This window comes from Scyliorhinus torazame, chromosome 6, assembly GCF_047496885.1.
Source record: "Scyliorhinus torazame isolate Kashiwa2021f chromosome 6, sScyTor2.1, whole genome shotgun sequence".
NCBI lineage: Eukaryota > Metazoa > Chordata > Chondrichthyes > Carcharhiniformes > Scyliorhinidae > Scyliorhinus > Scyliorhinus torazame.
Window position 1 is genome coordinate 266572195 of NC_092712.1, and position 23816 is coordinate 266596010.

Genomic DNA, 23816 nt, shown 5'->3' on the forward strand with positions numbered 1-23816 from the left:
TCATTGAATGGTGGAGCAGGCTCGAGGGGCCAGATGGCCTACCCCTGCTCCTAGTTCTTATGTACCATGGTGAAAGGGTTTCTTTAGCTCAAGAATAAAATCTGCCTCCATTTCACTGGGCAAGTGCTTCCATTGATGAAATCCGACTCTCGATGTAACATCATTCTTAGTCGTGCCACAATAGGAGTCCAGAATTTCATTTATTTCAGTGTATTCTATAGTACTGGGGTCTGTCGGCAACACTGGTTAGAACTATATTAGTCATTTTCGAAGTCAGGGTTTATAGAATTTACAGTGCAGAAGGAGGCCATTCGGCCCATTGAGTCTGCACCGGCTCTTGGAAAGAGCACCCTACCCAAGGTCCACACCTCCACCCTATCCCCACAACCCAGTGACCCCACCCAACACTAAGGGCAATTTTGGACACTATGGGCAATTTAGCATGGCCAATCCACCTAACCCGCACATCTTTGGACTGTGGGAGGAAACCGGAGCACCCAGAGGAAACCCACACACACACGGGGAGGATGTGTAGACTCCGCACAGACAGTGACCCAAGCCGGAATCGAACCTGGGATCCTGGAGCTGTGAAGCATTTGTGCTATCCACAAGGCTACCGTGCTGCCCACTGGTTGCGACCGGCTTTCAGAATGTAAATACAAATCAGGATGCAAAGTTCATGTGTGTTATATGCAGGCAAGTAGTGACAAATGAACGATTAAAACCCTCAAAACTTCAAAGGTATTTGAAGACCAAGCATGGTGAGTTCAAGGACAAACCTCTTGACTTTTTTCAACAGGTGCAGTGAGATCTTAAATGATCACCTGAAGCCCTTTAGCAGAAATGTAATATTGAATTACAAAGCATGTGAGATTGTGAGGACCAAGCAGGCTCGCTTGTCACATTAAAGGTAAGCGAAAATGGTGGGTCGTGAAGGTCAGCTTATGTGGGTCACGGGGAATCGAGTTGCTGCTGCTAAGGTCAAGGAGGAGCTGGAGCGACTGGGGGGCGGGGGGGGGGGGGTCGAGATGGGGGTATGCCGCTGTGGGGAACGGGCCGGGTGTGGGGTGCGGGCGCGTGGCTGGCCGAGGAGGGGGGCGGGTAGCTCCCTGATCCAGCTGATAACCTGGAATGTAAGGGGACTGAATGGGCGGGTTAAGCGGGCCCGTGTGTTCGCGCACCTGAAGGGGCTCAAGGCGGATGTGGTTATGCTCCAGGAGACACACCTGAAGGTGGCAGACCAGGTAAGACCGAGGAAAGGGTGGGTAGGTCAGGTGTTTCACTCGGGGCTAAATGCCAAAAATCAAGGGGTGGCGATCTTGGTGGGAAAGAAGGTGTCATTCGATGCGTCGAGCATTGTAGCAGATAATGGCGGTAGGTATATAATGGTAAGTTGCAGGGAAAGAGAGTGGTCGTGGTCAATGTGTATGCTCCGAACTGGGACGATGCAGGTTTTATGCGGCGTATGTTGGGTCGGATCCCAGACTTGGAAGTGGGGGGCCTGATAATGGGGGGTGACTTTAACATGGTGTCGAATCCGGCACTGGATCGCTCCAGGTCTTGGACGGGTAGGAAGCCGGCGGCGGCTAGAGTGCTGAGGGGATTTATGGACCAAATGGGAGGGGTGGACCCTTGGGAGATTTGCAAGGCCGGGGACTAGGGAATTTTCATTCTTCTCACATGTCCAGAAGGCTTATTTTCGAATCAACTTTTTCATTTTGAGTAGGGCGCTGATAGCGAGAGTAGAGGATACCGAGTATTCGGCAATAGTCATTTCGGACCACGCCCCGCATTGGGTGGACTTGGAGATGGGGGAGGAGAGGGACCAGCGCCCGCTGTGGCGCTTGGAGGTGGGGCTGTTGGCGGACGAGGAGGTGAGGGAACAGGTCCGAGGAAGCAGAGAGAGGTACTTGGAGACCAACGACAACGGGGAGGTCCGAGTGGGGATGGTATGGGAGGCACTGAAGGCGGTGGTGAGGGGAGAGCTGATCTCCATTAGGGCCCACAAGGAGCTGAGGGAGCGGTTGGAGAGAGGGAGAGGCTGGTGGGGGAGATGGTGAGGGTAGACAGGAGATATGCAGAAGAGCCTGAGGAAGGATTGTTGAGGAAGAGGCGCGGCCTCCAGGCTGAATTCGACCTGGTGACCACCAGAAAGGCAGAGGTGCAGTGGAGGAAGGCCCAGGGGGCGGTCTACGAGTATGGGGAAAAGGCAAGCCGGATGTTGGCGCATCAGCTTCGGAAGCGGGACGCAGCTAGGGAGATCGGGGAGTTAAGGACAGGGAAGGGAGCGTGGTGCGGAGTGGGGTTGGCATCAATGGGGTCTTCAGGGACATCTACGAGGAATTGTACCGATCCGTGCCCCCACGGGAGGAGGAAGGGATGGGCCGTTTCCTGGACCAATTGAGGTTTCCAAAGGTGGAAGAGGGACTGGTGGCGGGACTGGGGGCCCCGATTGGGCTGGAGGAGCTGATCAAAGGGATAGGAAGCATGCAGGCGGCGAAGGCACCGGGGCCGGACGGTTTCCCGGTCAAGTTCTATAAAAATATATGGACCTGTTTGGCCCGCTGTTAGTTAGGACCTTCAATGAGGCAAGGGAGGGGGGGGCTTTGCCTCGACGATGTCCCGGGCATTGATCTGCTTGATCCTGAAGCGGGACAAGGATCCCCTGAAATGTGGGTCTTACAGACCGATTTCCTTGCTAAATGTAGATGCCAAGGTGCTGGCGAAGGTCTTAGCCACGAGGATTGAGGATTGTGTACCGCAGATCATCCATGAAGACCAGACGAGGTTTGTGAAGGGGAGACAGTTGAACGCGAATGTGCGGAGGCTTTTGAACGTTATCATGATGCCGGCGAGGGAGGGGGAGTCGAAGATAGTGGTGGCAATGGACGCTGAGAAAGCCTTTGATTGGGTAGAGTGGGGGTACCTGTGGGAGGTGCTGAAGAGGTTCGGGTTTGGGGAGGGGTTTATCAGGTGGGTTAGGCTGTTGTATGAGGTCCCGATGGCGAGTGTGACCACAAATAGGAGGAGGTCCGAGTACTTTCGGTTGCACCGAGGGACGTGACAGGGGTGTCCCCTGTCCCCCCTGCTCTTTGCACTGGCGATTGAACCCCTGGCTATGGCACTGAGAGAGTCGAGGAACTGGAGGGGGTTGGTGCGGGGTGGGGAGGAGCATAGGGTGTTGCTTTATGCGGACTACCTGCTGCTGTATGTGGCGGACCCGGTGGGAGGAATGCCAGAGGTAATGAGGATCCTGAGAGAATTCAGGGACTTTTCGGGGTACAAGCTCAATATGGGGAAGAGCGAGCTGTTTGTAGTTCAGCTAGGGGACCAGGAGAGGGGGATTGGCGAGCTCCCACTAAAGAGGGCGGAGAGGAGCTTCAGATATTTGGGGGTCCAGGTGGCCAGGAGCTGGGGGGCCCTGCATAGGCTTAACTTTACAAGGCTGGTGGAGCAAATGGAGGAGGAGTTCAAGAGGTGGGACGCGTTGCCGCTGTCCTTGGCGGGTAGGGTGCAGTCAATCAAAATGACGGTGCTCCCAAGGTTTTTGTTCCTGTTCCAGTGCCTCCCCGTGTTTATCCCGAAGGCTTTTTTCAGGCGGGTTAACAGGAGTATAATGGGGTTTGTGTGGGCGCGAGGGACTCCGAGGGTGAGAAGGGTGTTCCTGGAGCGGAGTAGAGATAGGGGGGTGGCTGGCGCTGCCCAACCTCTGTGGGTACTACTGGGCCGCCAATGCGACGATGGTGCACAAGTGGGTGATGGAGGGGGGGGGCTGCATGGAAGAGGCTGGAGATGGTGTCCTGTGTGGGTACGAGTCTGGGGGCGCTGGCAACGGCGCCGCTACCGCTCCCTCCAAGGAGGTATACCATGAGCCCGGTGGTGGTGGCGGCCCTCAAAATTTGGGGACAGTGGAGGCGGCATAGGGGGGAAGTTGGGGGCTCGGCGTGGACCCCATTATGGGGAAACCACCGGTTCGCCCTAGGAAGAACAGGTGGAGGGTTTTCGGGGTGGCACAGGGCAGGGATAAGAAAGTTGGGGGACCTGTTTGTGGACGGGAAGTTCGCGAGCTTGGGTGAGCTGGAGGAGAAGTCCAGGCTCCCCCCGGGGAACACCTTCAGGTACTTACAGGTAAGGTCGTTTGCCAGACGGCAGGTGGTGGAATTCCCGCGGCTACTGCCACACACAGTACAGGACAGGGTGCCCTCGGGAGGGTGGTTGGGAGTGGGGAAGATCTCGGAAACTTACCAGGTGATGCAGGAGGAGGAGGAGGCCTTGGTGGTGGAGTTGAAAGGTAAGTGGGAGGAGGAGTTGGGAGAGGAGATCGAAGAGAGGACGTGGGCAGATGCCCTAGGGAGGGTGAACTCTTCCTCTTCGTGTGCGAGGCTCAGCCTCATAACAGTTTAAGGTGCTGCACAGGGCACACATGACCGGGACAAGGATGAGCCGGTTCTTTGGGGGTGAGGACAGGTGTGTTAGGTGCTCAGGGAGCCCAGCAAATCACACCCATATGTTCTGGGCATGCCCAGCGGTGGAGGAATTTTGGAAGGGCGTAGCGAGGACGGTGTCGAGGGTGATAGGATCCAGGGTCAAACCGGGCTGGGGGCTCGCAATATTTGGGGTGGCAGAGGAGCCGGGAGTGCAGGAGGCGAAAGAGGCCGGAATTCTGGCCTTTGCATCCCTGGTAGCCTGTCGAAGGATTCTCCTTCAGTGGAAAGATGCGAGGCCCCCAAGCGTGGAATCCTGGATCAGCGATATGGCAGGGTTCATTAAATTGGAGAGGGTGAAATTCGCCTTGAGAGGGTCGGTACAAGGGTTCTTTAAGTGGTGGCAACCGTTCTTAGACTTCCTGGTAGAACGATAGACACTGGTCAATGGCAGCAGCAACTCGCGGGGGGGGGGGGGGGGGGGGGGGGGGGGTTGTTATTTACACTGAAGGGTCTGAGGGGTCTGACAGTATATACCTGTTGTGTTAATGTTAATTTATTATTTATGTACAGGGGTGCTTTTCTAGATTGTGTTTTGTACTTAACCCTGTTGGGTTCCTTTTTTCATTTTGTTATTGATATTTTATGAAAACCTTTAATAAAAATCATTTTTAAAAAAAAAAAGCTTATGTGGGTCCAGAAGGATGGCCAGTTGCTAAAAATGTGTCCCGGGCAAAAAGGTTTGAAAAAAACTGCACTACATCAAAGACCTGTGGTCTCATCATACTGAGGAAGACTATCAACTTTATCCTCATCGACTATTTTATTTGCTTTCTCCCAAATGTTATGCCTTTGTTCATAATTACTGTAGCCCTTTATTAAAATTGAATTCCACCATTAACCCCAAATATGATTTTTGTGCATTTTTCCATTTAACTAAACATACCACTCAGTCTAAATTAATTTCTTCTCATGGTTCATACACCTGTGGTGCAAAAAAGTGATAGTATCGATATTATGTACTGTATGCTGATTTAGGTGAGCTGTTCATGAATGTGATATCTACACACAGAGTAATCTTTCAAAATGCTCAAAACATCCTCCAATTTAATTTAAGCATTTCCAAAAAGTGTGTCACAATATTCTCCAGTCCTTGATTATTCAAATGAAGTTTCACTTCATCCTTGCTGTCTTCGATCTGTGGTGTTATGGACTGGAAGTAACTCACAGGAAGACTTGGCCATGCTGTCACACACTTTATTCGCGCACTCCTAACAGAAAGAGCAGGATCAGCTCTTACTGTACACGACAATGTCAGCCTAGGCTACATGCTGCAGTCTATATTGAGATATGGTTATACAACTTGTTGTGACAAGGGAACTGAGTCAAGCTGTCGCTTGCCACTGGAAAACAGAGGTTGAGAGGTGAAATTATTACTGTTTTTAGGATTGAAAAAGGTCAGAATAACATAGGCTTCACTGCAGATATCCAAAATAAAAACAGAAAACGTCAGAAAGACTGCTGAAAGGTCACAGACCTGAAACATTAACTCTGTTTTTCTCTCCATATATGCTGCCTGACCTGTTCAATATTTCCAGCATTTTGTTTTATTTCCATGGTCCACCATAACAAGTTAACCTTGTCCAGGACTGTTGAGCAGTGGGGTAGATTCCAAGCTAAATTGCAAAAACAATATTTCGGTGACCAATCGCCAGGGAGATGGTGGAGACAGTTCGCATTGGTGCATTCGAATGCAAATGAGAAAGATTTAATTCAAAAAGGATGCAGTATGGGAGTATTTTGAGATGTGAGAAGTGTGGCAAGCTTAGGGGAAAAAGGGTGCCTTTGGATATTGTGTCTGGATTTAGGCATTTTACCTCTGGAAGGCTGTCCAGTTCCAGGATAGACTGTTGAAGAAATGTTTTTGCACATGAGTTTTAGCATATGGAAATCTCTTACCAGAAACTATAGTGGAAACAGAATGCGCTTTGAAAAAAAATGGATAAATATTTGAAAAGGTTAGGGCGCCTTTGGAACTCTTGCAATTTTCTTTTTGTTTCCCAATCAGTATCCTGCTGGACTAATTAGAGATGGCGGTTAATTACAGGGATTAGTTAACTCCATCATCGTGGAATCATGTGACTATGGTAGGTGGCGACACGTCTTAACAATGCCTTTCTCCACTCCCAATTTGTGGTTACTACGTTTCTAAATCTAAACTCAATCTATAAACCATTCTCCTGCTACTCTTAAATTACACCAACTGTGCCAACATTTCTGTCGCCAAATACAATTGCCTCAATTTATTGAAGTTTTCCTTTTTAAAAAGGGGCCATTCTCCCATATAAGGTCGCCACCTGTTCAGGGTTTAAAGTGAGTAGGCTGATATTTTGAATGGGTACTGGAATGTGTAAAGTTAACCATCTACAGTCAGATTGCCAAAATAGAAGTCGATGTTTTTTTTTAACGAATCCGCCACCATCACAGTGATCCTATTACCCTCCTTGTCTCCATTTTCCGGGGAGGAGATGAGCTGCCGCCTTTGGAAGTAGGCAGTTGGTTAAGTGACGATTACACGCCAGGGTTCCCGGGTGTAAAGTGTTAAAAGTGAAACTGCACAGCAAGGAGAGGGAGCCCTGCACTGTGTGCTGAGAGGCACTTACTCGCCTGGTGTGGCGGCTCACTAGAGCCTTACCCTCCCCACCCAGGGCTATCCAAATGCGAAAGAAAGAGAAGCACAGAGGGGGCTACTTGGCCATCCATCGCCGCTCGGGTTTACTAGGCAGCAGCTGAAAATAAAAGGAGAGCGAAAAAGAAAAGTATTTTCTTTCCAGGAATGGAGACTAGGCAGGTTCGTTTCGTGACGCTGCTGCTGTTGATGGTGGTGGTGAGCTCCTACTGGTTTTATCGGATTCAATCCAATGGGAGTTGGTATCGATTCAAGATTCCCGACAGATCACTGCTTCCAGGAGACTCGCCTGTCTGTGACTCCTTCTTCCAAGGGAAGAGGGTCTTCCTTTGGAAAGGGGCGCCCTCGGCAGCCCCCCTCCCGCCGGGTGGGGATTATTGCGGCGAGTTGCGGGCGCTGCTCCACTATACCCGGAGCCCGCTGCTCGCCGAGGAGACCAGCTTCCCCCTGGCCTTCGTCGTCACCGTGCACAAGGAGTTCGAGACCTTCGAGAGCCTCTTCAAGGCCATTTACCGACCGCACAACCTCTACTGCATACATGTGGATGGCAAATCGCCCGCGCACTTCCACAGCAAGCTGCAACTGCTGCAGAGCTGCTTCGGCAACGTCTTCCTCGCCTCCAGGATGGAGCCCATCATCTACGGCGGGATGTCCCGGCTGGAAGCGGACATCAGCTGCCTGACCGACCTCGTCAAGCTCCGGACCAGCTGGAAGTATGTTCTCAACCTCTGCGGCCAGGACTATCCCCTCAAGACCAACCTGGAGATCATTCGACACCTCAAGATATTCAAAGGGAAGAACATTACCCCTGGCATTTTGCCTCCAGCACATGCCAGAGACCGCACCAGGTTCGCGTACAAGCAGGTTTTGTCCGCCAGTCGATCCCATGTGGCCAGAACTAAGACGCAGAAATCGCCCCCTCCCCACAACCTAACCATTTATTTTGGGTCCGCTTACTATGCTTTGACAATCGAATTCGTCGAATTTATTTTGAAAGACCAGCGGGCTTTGGATTTGTTAAACTGGTCTAAAGACACATACAGTCCTGATGAACACTACTGGGTAACGTTAAACAGAATACCAGGTATGTGCAACATCTGCATTTCCCAGGTGGAATGGAACTTTGCCTTAGATTCCAGCTTTCACATTGTTTAATAATATTTGGGTAAACTTTAGAACGTGAAGTCACAGATATAGGTTGAGAGGCGGAAGATTTAGAACTGAGATGAGGAGGAAGTACTTGCAGAGGGTGGTGAATTTGTGGAACTCGCAGCCCCATAGTGCAGTGGAGTCTGAGTCATTAAATGGTTTCAAGGAGATAGATATATTTCTGATTTTTTAAAAATGGGTTAAAGGGATATGGGGAACAGGTGGGGAGGTGGATTTGAGACCAGGAAGCGATCAGCCATGATCTGATTGAATGGTGCAATAGGCTCGCGAGGCTGGTCGAGCAGGTCTGGCAGCATCTGTGGCGAAAGGAGCGAGTTACATCTTGAGTCGATCTGGTGGCCCTTCAGAAAATGAAGAGGGGTAGAAATGTAATGGATTGTAACGGAGGTGGGGTAGAGTAGTTGGTGGAGGAGGCAAGGAGAGATTGACAAAGATGTCATGGATACAAGGCAAGGGAGTGTTAATGGTAGCATTAAGGACTAAAGACGTGCTGAGCGTGGGACAAAGGCGAGATCACAATGTGTTATAACAAAAATTGATGCTCAGTGAAAGCAAAACTGAACAATAAATGACAGCTGAATGCCGGGAAGGGGTGGTGATGTATGTAATCTACCCCTCTTCAGTTCTGAAGAATCAAAACTTGAAATGTTAATCCTGTTTCTCTACAGATGCGGCCAGACCTGCTGAATTTATCCAAGATTTTCTGTTTTATTTCCAGTATCAGCACTATTTTGCTTTATTTGATGTTTTGTAGGGGAAGTAGGTTCCAATTTAGGTTCTGTGTCAGCAGCCACTCAGGCTTTTGGCAAGGCACCAAACGGGCAGACTGGCAGAAATTGAAGAGCCCATGGCATCCAAGGGCAAATGGCAAAGTAGACCCCAAATTGGCTCAACTGGTGGAAAGCAAAGAGGAGAGGTTGACGAGTGTTTTTGTGATTGGAAGGCTGTTTTCAGACCCGTTCCTCAGAGTTCAGCAGTAGGTCCCCTGCTTGGGAGATATGATTAAGAAGTTTGCAGATGATAGAGAAATTGGTTTTGTGATTGACATTTAAGAAAAAGAAATACACCCAAGGAAGATATCAATGGACTGGGTCAGGTGAACAGCACAGCATATTGGTTAGCACTGTTGCATCACAGCGTCAGGGTCCCAGGTTCGATTCCCGGCTTGGGTCACTGTCTGTCTGTGCGGGGTCTCCACCTTCTCCCTGTGTCTGTGAGGGTTTCTTCCTGGTGCTCCGGTTTCCTCCAACAAATCTCGAAGACTTACTGTTGGGTGAATTGGATATTCTGAATTCTCCCTCTGTGTACCCGAACAGGTGCTGGAGTGTGGCAACCAGGGGTTTTTCACAGTAACTTCATTGCAGTGTTAATGTAAGCCTACTTGTGACGATAATATAATAAAGTGGTAAATAGAGTTTAGTGAGGAGAAGTGAGATGATGCATTTGGGGAGGGCAAACCAAGCAAGGGGACACGCAATAAATGGTAGGATTCTGAGAAGAGCAGAGGAACAGAGGGATCTTGGAGTGGTTGTCTACAGACTCTTGAAATTCGCAAGACAAGTAAATAAGTTGGTTAAGAAGACACATAGGACACTTTTCTTTACTAACTGAGGCATAAAGTGTGAGCAGGAAGATTATGCTAGAACTGTAAAAAGCACAAAGGGTGGATAGGATGCAACAGGAGCAATAGTATGTGGAAGATCAAATGCCTAAGAGGTATCTATGTTCATGGCACTATAGTTTTATTTTCATAAATTTAGAGTACCCAATTCATTTTTTCTAATTAAGGGGCAATTTAGCGTGGCCAATCCACCTAGCCTGCACATCTTTGGGTTGTGGGGGCGGAACCCACGCAAACACTGGGAGAATGTGCAAAGTCCACACAGACCGTGACCCAGAGCCGGGATCGAACTTGGGACCTCGGTGCCGCGAGACAGCAGTGCTAACCACCGTGCTGCCCTCATGGCACTAAGCCACAACTAGAGTAGTGTGTACAGTTACGGTCATTGCAATATGGAAAAAATATGATCACACTCTGGGTACAGCGAAGGTTTACAAAGATTTTGCCTGCAGTAGAGTTTTAGCATGAAGTTTGGAACAGCGAGAACTGAGGGGAAAAACTGAGGAACCTAGATAGAGGTAGATGGGAAGAACATGTTTCCCTTAGCAGAGAAATCTTAACCTGGGGGAAATAAATTTACGGTAATTAGCAGAAAAGGGGAGATGCAGAGAAATATTTTCTGGTAGAGGCAACCTATTGCATTGAAAGTCACTTGACGTGTGGTCATGGTTACTGACAAATAACCTGGAAGTGGGGTTAGGCTCTGTAGCTGCTTTTTTTCAGTAGCAGGAAACCATAGGCCCAGTGACTTCCTTCTGCACTGTAATTTTCTGTTTCAAAAAGTGACTACACTTCACAGCTGATTATGTCCTTTTCAAAATGTTTCAGGATGTCTCAGGCTGTGAAAGTGCTATGTAAATAGCTGCTTTATTTTACCATCTGTTAATAGCTGTAACTTTAGAGGAATTTGCTTCTGAATCTATTGATGAGTGGTAAATAAAAATTAACATGGTTCCTGAAGGGTGATTTGGCCCACAAGCTGTGGGGGAGGGTTAGAATATGTTTCATCGATTAGGAAATCTTTGGATGAGGATTTACTGAATAAATAGGATCATTGCAGTTTTCAATGCAACCTCACAAGGTCTTACAATGTGCCCAGTATTCAAGATGATTGCTACTCTCTGGGGAAAGAGAACTACCTAACATTCAGTCAATTCCTACGCTTATGTAGTTTAAACTTGTGCCTGCTGCTGAACCCTCATTCTCAAATTCCGCCTCAGTATATTTTTGTTATGGGTAAAGCTTCCGTCTCTTATGTGTTCGGAAATTCCAATTTTGCCTGTTGCTTCGTTGTGAATCATTCTTTATCACAAAACGCCCAAGTATAAAATAAACCGAGCACTATACTGCAGGAGGACCATAATCTTACCGAGTTAGAAAAATATTAAGGTCGCTTATTGTGTACACTGGGCCCTTTCCAAAAAAATGAATTACAGGTATCAATTGAATTTGAACACCAATAGCACCAGGTTTCTCCACCAGTTGCACAACTCCAGCAGTGTGATATTTAAAATGTATCCCTTGTCTACTTGTGGGGTGGGCGGGGGTGGGGGGGGGGGGGGGCAACAATGTCTATTCATAAAGCACCAATCACAAATGTCATGGAGATTAGCTATGCCACTTCATTCTGTATATTTGTACCAGCATGCTTTGTTACTGCCTGGGCTTTATGCCTGTGATGCAGGGAGAGCATTCTCATTCTAGGATGGAGTTTCAGTGATAAATTTCCTTACGGGCTGTATGCCTGGGCCACAGAACTAAATTCCGACTTTATGCCTGGGGCGCCGGCTCAATTCGGGCTTTATGCCGGGGGTGCCGATTAAATTCGGCCTTTACGCCTGGGGTGCGGATTAAATTCGGGCTTTACGCCTGATGTTCAGAAATGTGGAATTCAGTAGTTTGTGGGGGTGGCTTTCAGGGTTGGCAAAATGGGTTCTAGATCTTATTTTTCAGGCTTAAACAGACCATATTTTCACTAACTAGGAACACTTCCTGTTTTTCAACAAGACATCAGGACTGATTCGCAGTTAAGTGTGAGCGATGTTTCTAAACGTCACTGTCACAATCCATAATCTGTAATCATTGCTTAACGTGTAAAGTCATAACGTTCCGTTTTTCCATTCCCATTCAAGTAACTTAGTAAATTATCCCATCTGTGGACACTTTATTCCATATGTATGCTGGGTTGGGTTGCAACAAGCTTTCCTAGACTTTTCTTACAGATGCTAACAGAACCATGGCTGCAAGAAGTATAACCATTCGGGACCATGGAGATGGCAGTTGATCTTGAATGTCCAGCTAAAGCCATCGAAACATCAGTATTGGAGCCTTAAAAATTCCAAGGCCAGCACATCCATCCTTAGATACGGGGAGTGAACAGGAAGTGTTCAAGGGGCGCTATAGATGCTGCCTAAAGCAAAGTTCCTGTAAGTAACAAAATTATGATAGAGAGGCGATGGCCCAAGCCGGAACGAATCTTCAGATGAGTAATTTAATTCTCGTGTTAGGCAAGGGTAATTCTAACTAGTCTCCAATTTATGGCCCATGCATATTAAAGCAGCTAGCTAGCAAATTAAAATCCAACATTCGTGGGTATGCGAGAACACCACTTTCAAACCAGCCTACAAAAGGTAGAAAGTACCTCCTATCCACGTACAGAATCTTGTCCACCAGCCTTGTCATCTCCGTTAATTCCACCTTGTCCCGATGTGCCCGGATCAATATAAACTCCCCCCTGAGCACGGCCTTAAGCGCCTTCCATAGAGTGACAGCAGAAACCTCACCCATATCATTCAGTTTCTCATACCCCCGGATGGCGGCCCTCACCCACTCACACACCACCTCGTCCGCCAACAACCCCACATCCAACATCCGCTGTTGGTGTTTGACAAATTTCACACCTAGAATTGTCCCAAATTCAACTGAACCTTATCCTTTCCTTTCCAGCTGCTTACTAAAATAGTTACTTTCAATGAAGGTGTAAGCCATTGTTTTTGGCTTCAAACAAAAATCCTGTTTGTCTTGTTTGCTAAACCTGCTTGACCAAGGATATCTGCATTTTACAATCCTGCTCTTTGCAGCTGCTGTGGGACCTTTGTGGGATCTTTCCCTACATTCTCTCAGACCAGATATTGCCAGACTGCCATGTTTCAAATGACACATCTTTCCATATTTTCAATAACACTTCCTAACTGCCGACTGAACCTGCACGTTAACCTTAAGAGAATTGTGAACAACGACTCCCAGGTCCCTTTGTGCTTCTGATATCCTAAGCATCTTCCCATTTAGAAAATAATCTGTGCCTCCATTTCCTTCCAAAGTGCATAACCTCGCACTTCTCCACATTGTATTCCATCTGCCACTTCTTTGCCCACTCTCTTAGCCTGCCCAAGTCCTTCTGCAGCCTGCCTGCTACCTCAATACTACTTGCCCCTCTACAGATCTTTGTATCATCTGCAAACGTAGCAACAGTGCCTTCAGTTCCTTCCTCCAGATCATTAATGTATATTGTGAAAAGTTGTGGTCCCAGCACCGATCCCTGAGGTACACCACTAGTCACCGGCTGCCATCCTGAAAAAGACCCCTTTATCCCCACTCTCTGCCTTCTGCCAGTCAGCCAATCCTCTATCCATGCCAGGATCTTACCCTTAACACTATGGGCTCTTAACTTATTTAACAGTCTCCTATGTGGCACCTTGTCAAAGGCCTTCTGGAAATCTAAATAAATCACATCCACTGGTTCTCCTTTGTCCAACTTTCTTGTTACTTCCTCAAAGAACTCGAAAAAAATTTGTCAGACACGAAGCCTTGGCGAAGCCGTGCTGAATCAGTCCTACTTTATCATGCACTTCCAAGTACTCTGCGATCTCATCTTTAATAAAGAACTCTAAAATCTTACCAATAGCTGAAGTCAGGCTAACCGGCCTACAATTTCCCATCTTCTGCCCCGTCCCTTCTTAAACCGGGTATCCCCTCCAGCTTCTCCCTCACTGTCACTATATTCTCCACCTCAAACGCCTCATGCATGTTTATCAACACCGTCATCCCTGACATCTTCATATCTAATCCTGAATTAACGTCTTGCCCCACCCACTCTTTCCTTGGCCGAGTCTTGTCCCAAACCCTCAAGTGCGTTTCCTGCAGAAAGGCCACATCCACCTTCAAGCTGCTCAGATGCAGACGCGTGACCGTTTAATTGGCCCATTCAGTCCTCTGACATTCCATGTGACCAACCTGGTCCGGGGGGGGGGGGGGGGGGGGGGTGGGGAGAAACAACCCCACATCCCCCCCCTCCCCTGCCGATCAACCATATCCCATTTTGGGCCAGCCCCCGGCTCGTGTCACGTGACCTTCCCAGCCAGCCCGCCCTCGGATGTCCACCTCCTTGCTACTCCCAGCAGCCGCACCTTTGTCAGCAGCCCCCCCCCCCCCCCCCCTTAAACAAAACAACACTCCCATCTCCCTCTGTTACACTAACCACCTGCTTATCCTCGCTGCTCTCCCATTAACTAGCTTGGCCGCCCCCCCGCACTCACACCTCCATAGCACCAACAATATTGAAATAAGAAGGTGCACTCACCCTCCACATTCCCCAAACATCCCGCCACAGAACCAAGCAAAATATCTCAAAGGAGAGGTTCTTCCTAACCAACAAACCAAAAGAAATAAAACAAAAAGGCAGAGAGAAGCAACATCTTTTCACATTTCCTCCACAGTTCAATGTCCTACCTCTCCTGCCAGTCCATTGTCTCTTAGAAACTCCATTGCCTCCTCTGGTATCCCAAAATAATGGTCTCGACCCTTGTAAGTCACCTAGAGGCGAGCCGGGTACAGCATCCCAAACTTCACCCCCTTCGTAAAGAGGGTAACTTTCACTCGGTTGAACCCAGCTCTCTTCTTTGCCAGTTCTGCTCCAAGGTCCTGATACACCCGGAGCTCATTGCCTTTCCTGGTGCACGTCCTCGTCTGCCTGGCCCTCCGCAAAATCTTCTCCTTGTCGAGGAATCGGTGGAGCCGCACCACCATCGCCATCGGTGGCTCATTCGCCTATGGCTTCTTCATCAGCGCCCTATGCACCCGGTCGACCTCCAGGGGCCAAAAGCCCCCTCCCTCACCAACTTCTCCAATGTCTTGGCTACATAAGAGCCAGCGTCCGCTCCCTCGATGCCTTCTGGCATACCTACAATTCTTAAATTTTGTCTCCGGGAGCAGTTCTCCAGATCCTCCACTTTTTCTCCTTTAGCTGCTTCTGGGTCTCCCGCATCATCCCGACCTCTGCCTCCAATGAGGTAAGCTGCTCCCCAACTGCCTCCTCCACCTTCTGGATCACTTGGCCCTGAGTCTCCAGCCTCTGCTCCACCCGATCGATCTCCGCTTTCAGCGGATCCACTACCGTGGCCAGGTCCTCGTGGGCTTCCCTCCTATGCTGGCTGAACTTCTAATTCAGGAAGTCTACCAGCTGCTCCGTTGACCATTGGGCTGGGATGGCCGACCCTTTACCCTTCACCATCTTCACTTGCAGCGCACAAAGAATTTCTTGCTGGTGCAGCTCCTTCCTTCTCGACCCACTTCTGGTCCTTGGATCCATACACCAACACCACCAGTGGAGCTTTACTTTTCTCCACCATTCTACACCTTTTTTCCACCAAAACATCCGCCCAGCAAATGTCTAAAAAGAACCGAAAAAAAACGGCTCAAGAGGGAGCTGCCAAATGTGTGACCACATTTGTGACCACAAATGTGTGACCGTAAGTCTCAAGACCAAAAGCTTTGACAACATGTTTTCTTTCAGCAATACTTTATGAAGGCTTTAATGCGTTTGAATGTCAATTCATCTTTGATTGCTGCTGTATCCGCCATCAGTGAGAAACCTATAACCCATAAGGGCTAGAATTTTGCTGTGGTAATGATGCCAAAACTGCTGTTACTATGCTAAATCTGGCAGCAACTTTGGCTGTGCACTTTTGCCTAGAAATCCAGAAGTTGCTGTCTGTGTGTTTATGCTGCTCCATAAGGTGTGCCCTAGTGGTTTCCACAGATTGGAATTATGATTTGATGAAACATTTTCCCTCTCTGCTGTTTTGTCTCACTTTTAAAGACCCATGGAAAAGTTACACCCCTTTGAATGAGGTCTAACTGGGATTGTAAAGGTGTAAGGAATTTGAAATTACTGCTAAAAGCTCTTGCTGGCTCTGAATTTATTTGTAAAATGTCAAAATTCTCAAATTTAAAATATCTGCATACTTAAAAAAAAAAAAAGTGTCCAGATTCTTAGACATTACATCCGAAAATCACTTCCAGAACCCCCATGACCTCGGACAAGCCCAGAACATGTGCACATGATTCGCCAGCCCTCCCACAAACTGCCACCACTTATCCTCTACCCCTGGGAAGAACCAACCCTGGATACCGTCATGTGGGCTCAATGCACCACCTTAAATTAATGAGGTTTAACCTCCCGCACGATGAGGAAGTATTCGCTCTTCCCTCCACACTCCAGCCCCCAACGCCTCCCACTTGCGCCAAACCGCCTCCATGGGAGCCCCCTCCATCTTCATCGGCTCCCTGTCCATATCCACCACTCTACCCTCCCCAGTGTCATCCTTGGACAATAACTTATCCTGCAGCACCAGGGGGCGGCAGCTCCAGAAAGGACGACACCTCCTTTCTAACAGTCCCTAATCTTCAGACACCTGAACCTCTACTTCCCCTTTGGTAGCTGATGCATGTCTTCAAATTCCTCCAGGCCCCGATTGTTGCTCCCACAAACCAATCCATGAACTACTTTATGCCCGTACCCCCAGGACCACTCATCCAGTGCCGGCGCAAACCTCCAACCCCGCCAGTGCCGGCACAAACCTATGACGCAAATCTGCACCCACAGCGACATACCTTCCAACCCAAAGTGCTGCCTACACTGGTTCGAAACCCTGAATGCCAATATCACCACTGGGCTCATGGCGTGGCGTAACGAGCCGGTGAGAAAGGAAGGGTTGCCAACAACAACACCCTCCAGCTGGTTCACCTACAGGAGGCCACCTCCATACCGACCCCATTTCCTAACCATTGCGACATTTGCAACCCAGTAGTAATTCAACAAGCTCGGCAAAACCAGCTCGCTTCCCCCCCCCCCCACCTCGTTGATTCCTCTCCAGAAACAACACCCTCACCCACGGAGCCTTTGCGTCCAAGCAAATCTCAAATCAGCCCATTCACCTTTGTAAAGAAGGACTTGGGAACAAAAATGGGAAGTTCTGAAATACGAACAAACTTTGGTAGCGCCGTCATTTTCACCGATTCACGGTAGCACCGTGGTTACTGCTGTTGCTTCACCGCGTTCGATTCCCGCTTGGATCACTGTCTGTGCGGAGTCTGCATGTTCTCCCTGTGTCGGCATGGGTTAGCTCCGGTTTCCTCCCACAATTCCCGAAAGACGTGCTTGGTAGATGAATTTGGACATTTTGAATTCTCCCTCAGCGGACCCGAACAGCGCCGGAATGTGGCGACTAGGAGATTGTCACAGTAGCTTTGTTGCAGTATTAATGTGAGTCTACTTGTGATACTAATAAAGATATTAGGGTGGCACGGTGGCCCAGTAGTTAGCACTGCTGCCTCACGGCGCCGAGGTCCCAGGTTCGATCCCGGCCCTGAGTCACTGTCTGTGTGGAATTTGCACATACTTCCCATGTCTGCGTGAGTCTCACCCCCACAACCTGAAAGATGTGCAGGTTAGGTGGATTGGCCAAGCTAAATTGCCCCTTAATTGGAAAAAAAAATAATTGGATACTCTTAAGTTTAAAAAAAAAAAAAAAAAAAATTATTATTTATGTGTGCGTCTCGCCAAAGACGATGGTAGCACATCCCACCTCCTGAAATCCTTCATTCCCTCCACCAGCCAAGTTCAGTTCATGCAGCTGGGCCCAACTCCACGCCACTTGTATCCCAAGATAGCGAAAGCTCGCCCCCACCACCCAAAATGGCAATTCTCCCAGCCGCCACCTTTCCTCTAGCATTAATTGGGAATTTCTTGCTTTTCCCCATATCCCAAAAATCACTAATCTCACCCGGGATCCCCATGATCCTATCAAAACTCCCAACCGGGTCTCCAGGTGTAGCCCAAAGTACTCCTGAACTAATCTTGTTTGTCCAAACATTAACCTTGGGCGCCTTGTACAGCAGCTGAACCTAATCCACAAACCCGAACTGACCCAAGACGTCTATTCAACCTGATCGAACGCCTTATCCGCATCCATTGCCACCACCACTTCCACTTCCCAACTCTTTGAGGACTCATAATGACATTAAGCAGCCTCCGTACATTCGCTGATAGCTGCCGTCCCTTCACGAACCCCCGTCTGGTCCTCTCCTATCACTCCCCAGCACACTATCCACTCTATCCATGACGGCAACACCTTTTGGCAACAACTGCGTCCATATTCAACAGGGAAATAGGGTGGTTCGATCCGTGCTACTCCAGGTCTTTATCCTGCTATAAAATGAGCGATATAGAGGCCTGCGACATCGTGTTTGCTGGGGGCACATTTTCAACTGTCTCGCCCATTTCCTTATCTTCTCCTTGTCGAGAAAACTATACAACCTACTCACCATCGCCCTCGACGGCTCCCCCGCCTTTGGCCTCCTCTTCAGTGTCAATGACTCCCACCCCCAACAATCTTTCCACAATATTTGCCACATGCTTTGTGGCCTGCGTTCCTTCAATCCCCTCAGGCAGCCCCACGATCCTGAAATTCTGCCTCCTGAAGCGGCTCTTGAGGTTCTCCACCTTCTCCATCCACCTCTTTTGGCTGTTCGCACAAGCACCATCTCCACCTCCAACAAGGATAGCCGGTCCCCACGCTCCCTCATTGACTCCTCCACCTTCTAGACTGCCAGACCTGCGCCTCCAGCTCTGCTCCACTCTCTCGATAGCCGCCGTAAGCAGCTCCACCACCTTTGCCAGGACCTCTTGAGGCCTCCTTCCTCTGCTGCTCGAATGTAGAGTTCACAGGCTGTTCCGTAGACCACTGGGCGGGCAACGACCCCCAAGCACCCTTTGCCATCTTTTCCTGTGTCGCACCTTTTTGTCAATCTGCTGCCATTTACTTGTTACACTCCTCGTCTGGCAAGCCATGAACTGGCCCCACCGGTGGAGTATTGCAATCCCTCAGTGCTCATGCAGCTCACACCAGCAAACACCCCCTCAATCGGATGGGGTAAGGACCGAAAACCTGCTGCCAGAATAGAATGGTGGGACCAACAAATCCAGTGAACCCTGGATGTCAAGGGATATACAGCATTGGATAAGGGAAAAAAAGGGAGGCTTAAGGCAGATATTGAGGGCTCAAAAAGCAGAAACCCTAGAGGCGTCTAGAAAGTTCAAGAGGAAACTTAGAACAGAAATTAGGAGTGCAAAAAGGGGGAAATGAAAAGATTTCTCTTAGTTGTTTTACAAGTACATTAAGGTTAAAAAGGTAACTAGTGAAAGAGTAGGGTCCATTAAGGACCACTATGGTAATTTGTGTGGAGCTGGAGGATAGAGGTAGGGATCTATGTTGCTCTATAATAATGTTGGTGAACCACAAGCCTTCCCTTATATCGATCAAATGACCACGCAACCAGTTAGTTCGTTCAAAAGACGTTCACAAGAGTACATGCAAACACAATATCTACTATGAGTTAAACTACACCTATCAGCTACAATAACCTATATTTAACTTCAGGGCAACCAACACTGTGCAAATGGATAATGCCTTTATCTGGATTTCACTTGGCTGGTTCGAAGAAAGTGGCTCTGTCTGCTGGGCTTTTCCGTCAGGCAGCGATCGTTGGTCTTGAACTTGGCTGGCTGTTCCTGCTACAATTGGGTTGGCACAGGCCGGATCGAAAAGAGACGGAACACATGGCTACGCTCTCTTTTATCCCTCTGGGGTTTTGCGCTCTTTGGGGCGGTTCTTAACCTTGGACCCAATAGATCGACAGGGCTCTGATCACGGTCTTTGATTTCGGCCAATAAAGGGGCGGGTGCCTTGGTGGCTGGGCGGGTCCTTAGCGCTCATTGACCTTGGCAGTTGTGCTTTCTGAGTAAGGGGAGTGGTGCTGATCAGTTTGTGGCTGTACCGGTTGCTTGATTGGTGTTCTATTGTCCTGAGAAAATGGGCCATTAAATTGCAAACAAGCGGGGGTTTCGATCAGGTCTGGTTACCTGTGTTTCAGATAGACATAGGCTCTGTATCTGTCTTGAGTCCTGGGTTGGCCATAATTCCCATGGTCCTTTGCAGGTGGCCATCTTAGATGGCTACCTCTAAATGAATACTTAGTATCGATGTTCACTCGTGAGAGGGACAGTGTGGATATAGAAATCAGGGATAAGGACTGTAATACAATTAAAGAGATTAACATAGACAAATGGTGGTTCTGAGTGGCCTAGAAGGCTTAAAAGTAGACAAATTTCCAGGGCCAGATGAAATTTATCCTAGGCTGCTGAGTGAGGCAAGGGAGGAACTAGGGGCACTGGCAATAATTTTCAATTCCTCTCTGGCCACAGGAGTGGTGGCAGAGGACTGGAGGATAGCCAAGGTGATGCACTTGGACAGGACAAACAAGGCAAGGGAATAAATGATAAACAACAGGACCCTGGGAAGCACAGAGGATCAGTGGGATCTTGACGTACATGTACACTGGTCCCTTAAGGTAGCAGAGCAGGTCAGTACAGTGGTTAAGGAGGCATTTGGTATACTTTTAAAAAATAATGTATTCAGGCATTTATACAGACAACAAACAAAAATAGAGCAGAAGCAAAATTGTACGACGTAATAAATAACCAGCACCCACTCTTTTTTTTCTCGCCCCGCCCCCCTTTCCGTCTGCTAAATCAATGAATGGCTTCCACCCCCAAGCGAACACATCGAGCAACCCCCTCAAGACAAAGCTGATTTTTTTTTCCCCCCCCCCCAACCTCAGGAATTCAGCCAGGTCACTCACCCACCTCTCTTTTCTTCACCCCCACCCCCCACCCCCCACCCCCAGATCCTCCCTCCCACTTTTGTTTAACATCTCCCCTCCCAGTCCATCACCTTGTAAACCTCAGACTCCTTCCCCACCCTGCTCCCTCCCTCGATAACACATTCTCTTGCAGCCACAGAGGAGGTAACCCAGGAAAGGAAGGCGCCTATCGCCTCTTGCAATCCCGGACCTGTAAGTACCTAAAACCATTCCCCTGGGCAGCTCATATTCCTCCTCTAGATCCTCTAATTTCGCAAAGCTGCCCCCTACGAACAGATCCCCAAACCGCTCAATCCCCGTCCTGCCGCCACTCCCGACAGCTCCCCACCCACCCCCCCGGCGCAAACTTATGGTTATCACAAATTGGTGCCCACACCAAGGCACACTTCAGTCTCAGATGCTGCTCCACTGCCCCTATACCTTCAAGGCCGGCACCACCACTAGGCTCACAATGTACCTGGCAGACGCGCTGTCAACAATGTCCCTAAACCCGTTCCCCTGCAAGAAGCCACCTCTATCCACCCCTATACTGACCCCTCCCCCACTATCCATTTCCTGACCACAACAATGTTAACCGCCCAGTAGTATTTCATTATATTTAGCAATGCCAACCCTACCTGCTTCAAGAAAACCTTCTTGACCCACAGGGTCTTCCCCAAAATCAACGCATTGACCTTTTTAAAGAATAACTTCAGAACGAAGAGCGGGAGGTTCTGAAATATGAGCGGAGAAACAACTTGCCAACAACCACCAAATGGAAACACCTCCTCCAAAGTTCAATGTCCTCCTTCTCTTGCCAGTCCGTTGTCTCTCAAAAATTCCGTCACTACCTCTTGCAGACCAAAATGGTATTCTCTTTTCTGGAAAGTCACCCAGAGACGGGCCGGATACATCACTCCAAACTTTACCCCCGGCCCCCCTCTTCGCCAGCTCTGCGCCCAGGTCCTGGTACATCCGCAGCTCGTTCCCCTCCCAGCTCATCTGCTTCGCCCGCCGCAGAATCTTCTCCTTGTCCAAGAAGCGGTGCAACCGCACCACCATTGCCCTTGGTGGCGCACCTGTTTGCAGCCTCATCAGCGCCCTGTGAACTCGGTCGACCTTCGGGCATCCCACGATGCGCAAGTTTTGCCTTCTGGAGCGATTCTCCAGATACTCCACCTTCTCCTTCAACCTCTTGTATTTCCCACATCATCCCCATCTCGACTGCTAACGAGGCGAGCTGGTCCTCTCATTCCCCCACCGCTCCTCCATTTTATGGATCACCTGGCCCTGGAACTCCAGCCACTGCTTCACACCATCAATTCCTGCTTTGAGCAGCTCTACCACCCTGGCTAGGTCCTCCAGGACTTTCCTTTTCTGTTGGATTAACTTCTCATTTAAGAAGTCCACCAGCTGTTCCATTGACCACTTGGTGGGCAGAACAGGCCCTTTGCCTCTGCCATCTTGACCTGTGGCACAGAGGTTCTCTTGCTCCACCAGCTCCCTTCCTGACCCACTCCCGGTCTATGGATCCATCCACCAGCCACACCAGAGGAGTCACGCCTTCTCCTAGCACTCCTGCACCTCTTTCCATCTGAACTTCCACCTCACGAATGGGAAAAGGACTGAAAAAATCCACCTTGAGCGGGAGCTACTAAATGTGTGACCGCTACCGGAAATCCTCGGCATTTGGTATGCTTGCTTTTATTCGCTGAGGCATAAGAGCAGGTTATGCTGGAACTGTATTAAATGTTGGTTAGGCCATTGCTGGAATCCACAATACAAGAGGGATATGATAGCACTGGAAAGGGTGCAGTGGAGATGTTTCCTGGGCTGGAGAGTGTTCGTTATGAAGAGAGATTGGATAGACTTGGATTGATTTCCTTGGAGCAGAGGAGACTGAGGGGGGAGGGGGCATTATGAGGGGGTATAGATAAGGTAGACAGGAACAAAGGTTTCCCTTTCGTGGGGGGGGTCAATGACCGGGGACATAAATTGAAGGTAGGGGACAGGCGGTTTAGAGGGATGTGAGGGAAATCTTTTTGCCCAGAGGGTGGTAGGAGTTGGAATTCGCTGTTTGAAAGGGTGGTGGATGCAGATACCCTCATCACATTTAAGAAGTATTTAGATGTGCAAGTTTATGGATCAAGTGCTGGAAAATGGGATTAGAATGGTTAGGTTATTGTTTTTGACCAGCGCTGATTGATGGGCCCTTTCTGTGCTGTATGATTCTAATTCCCCCCACCCCAGAGATTGCAAGATCTTTGTGGGCAGCTTCCTTTGAAATCAGTAGCAAGTACCCTTGCCTCACCACGACCTGCAAAATCTGGAGTTCAATGGTTCAAAACCATTCCTTGAGAGACACTTGGAAGATTTCCAATTCATTTATCAATATTGCACAATTATAGGCTACCATGCCCATCATTAAACTGAATAGAAATAGAGCAAAGAATTTAGCCGTTCTGCTGTATTATTGATTAAAGCATGAAACACAAGGTTCATTTTAAACACAGATTCATTTTAATTATTTTGTTATCCTTGTTAATGCTAGATATCCATCTTTCAGGTGTACCTGGTTCAATGCCATCAGCAGCCTGGGAAGGGAACTTGCGTGCCATAAAATGGAGTGATCAGAAAGACCATGATGGTTGCCACGGTAATTTATTTAAATTTAAGCTTTGATTCCTACTGCACACAGTTGACTATTTGGGTAAAATTTACTTTTAAATGTTAGTCTCATCCTGTATTGTTGGTAATATCACTCTGCTTCACAGTGTAACTGCATCTGTAGATTGTATTGAACACTACCTCACTACTTTGAGTGATGTTTTTTCCTGTTGGTTACGTTATGGAAGTGAAAACTGTCTTTTTGTTTTGTACTGATTTGCACATGACACACATCTGCTTTCCTACACCTGCCTTTTATTATGAA

At 48.7% G+C, this 23816-nt stretch overlaps 1 protein-coding gene across 1 annotated transcript in view; it reads left to right on the forward strand.

The window, feature by feature from the left end:
* The first annotated feature begins 6803 nt into the window (after window positions 1–6803).
* Window positions 6804–23816, forward strand: part of LOC140425415 (N-acetyllactosaminide beta-1,6-N-acetylglucosaminyl-transferase-like) — a 70193-nt gene continuing 53180 nt past the window's right edge. Inside the window, exons 1-2 of the mRNA XM_072509669.1 lie at window positions 6804–8197; window positions 23451–23540. Coding sequence (XP_072365770.1) covers window positions 7261–8197; window positions 23451–23540 — 1027 coding nt within the window. The 5' untranslated portion in view covers window positions 6804–7260. The remainder of the gene's footprint in view (window positions 8198–23450; window positions 23541–23816) is intronic.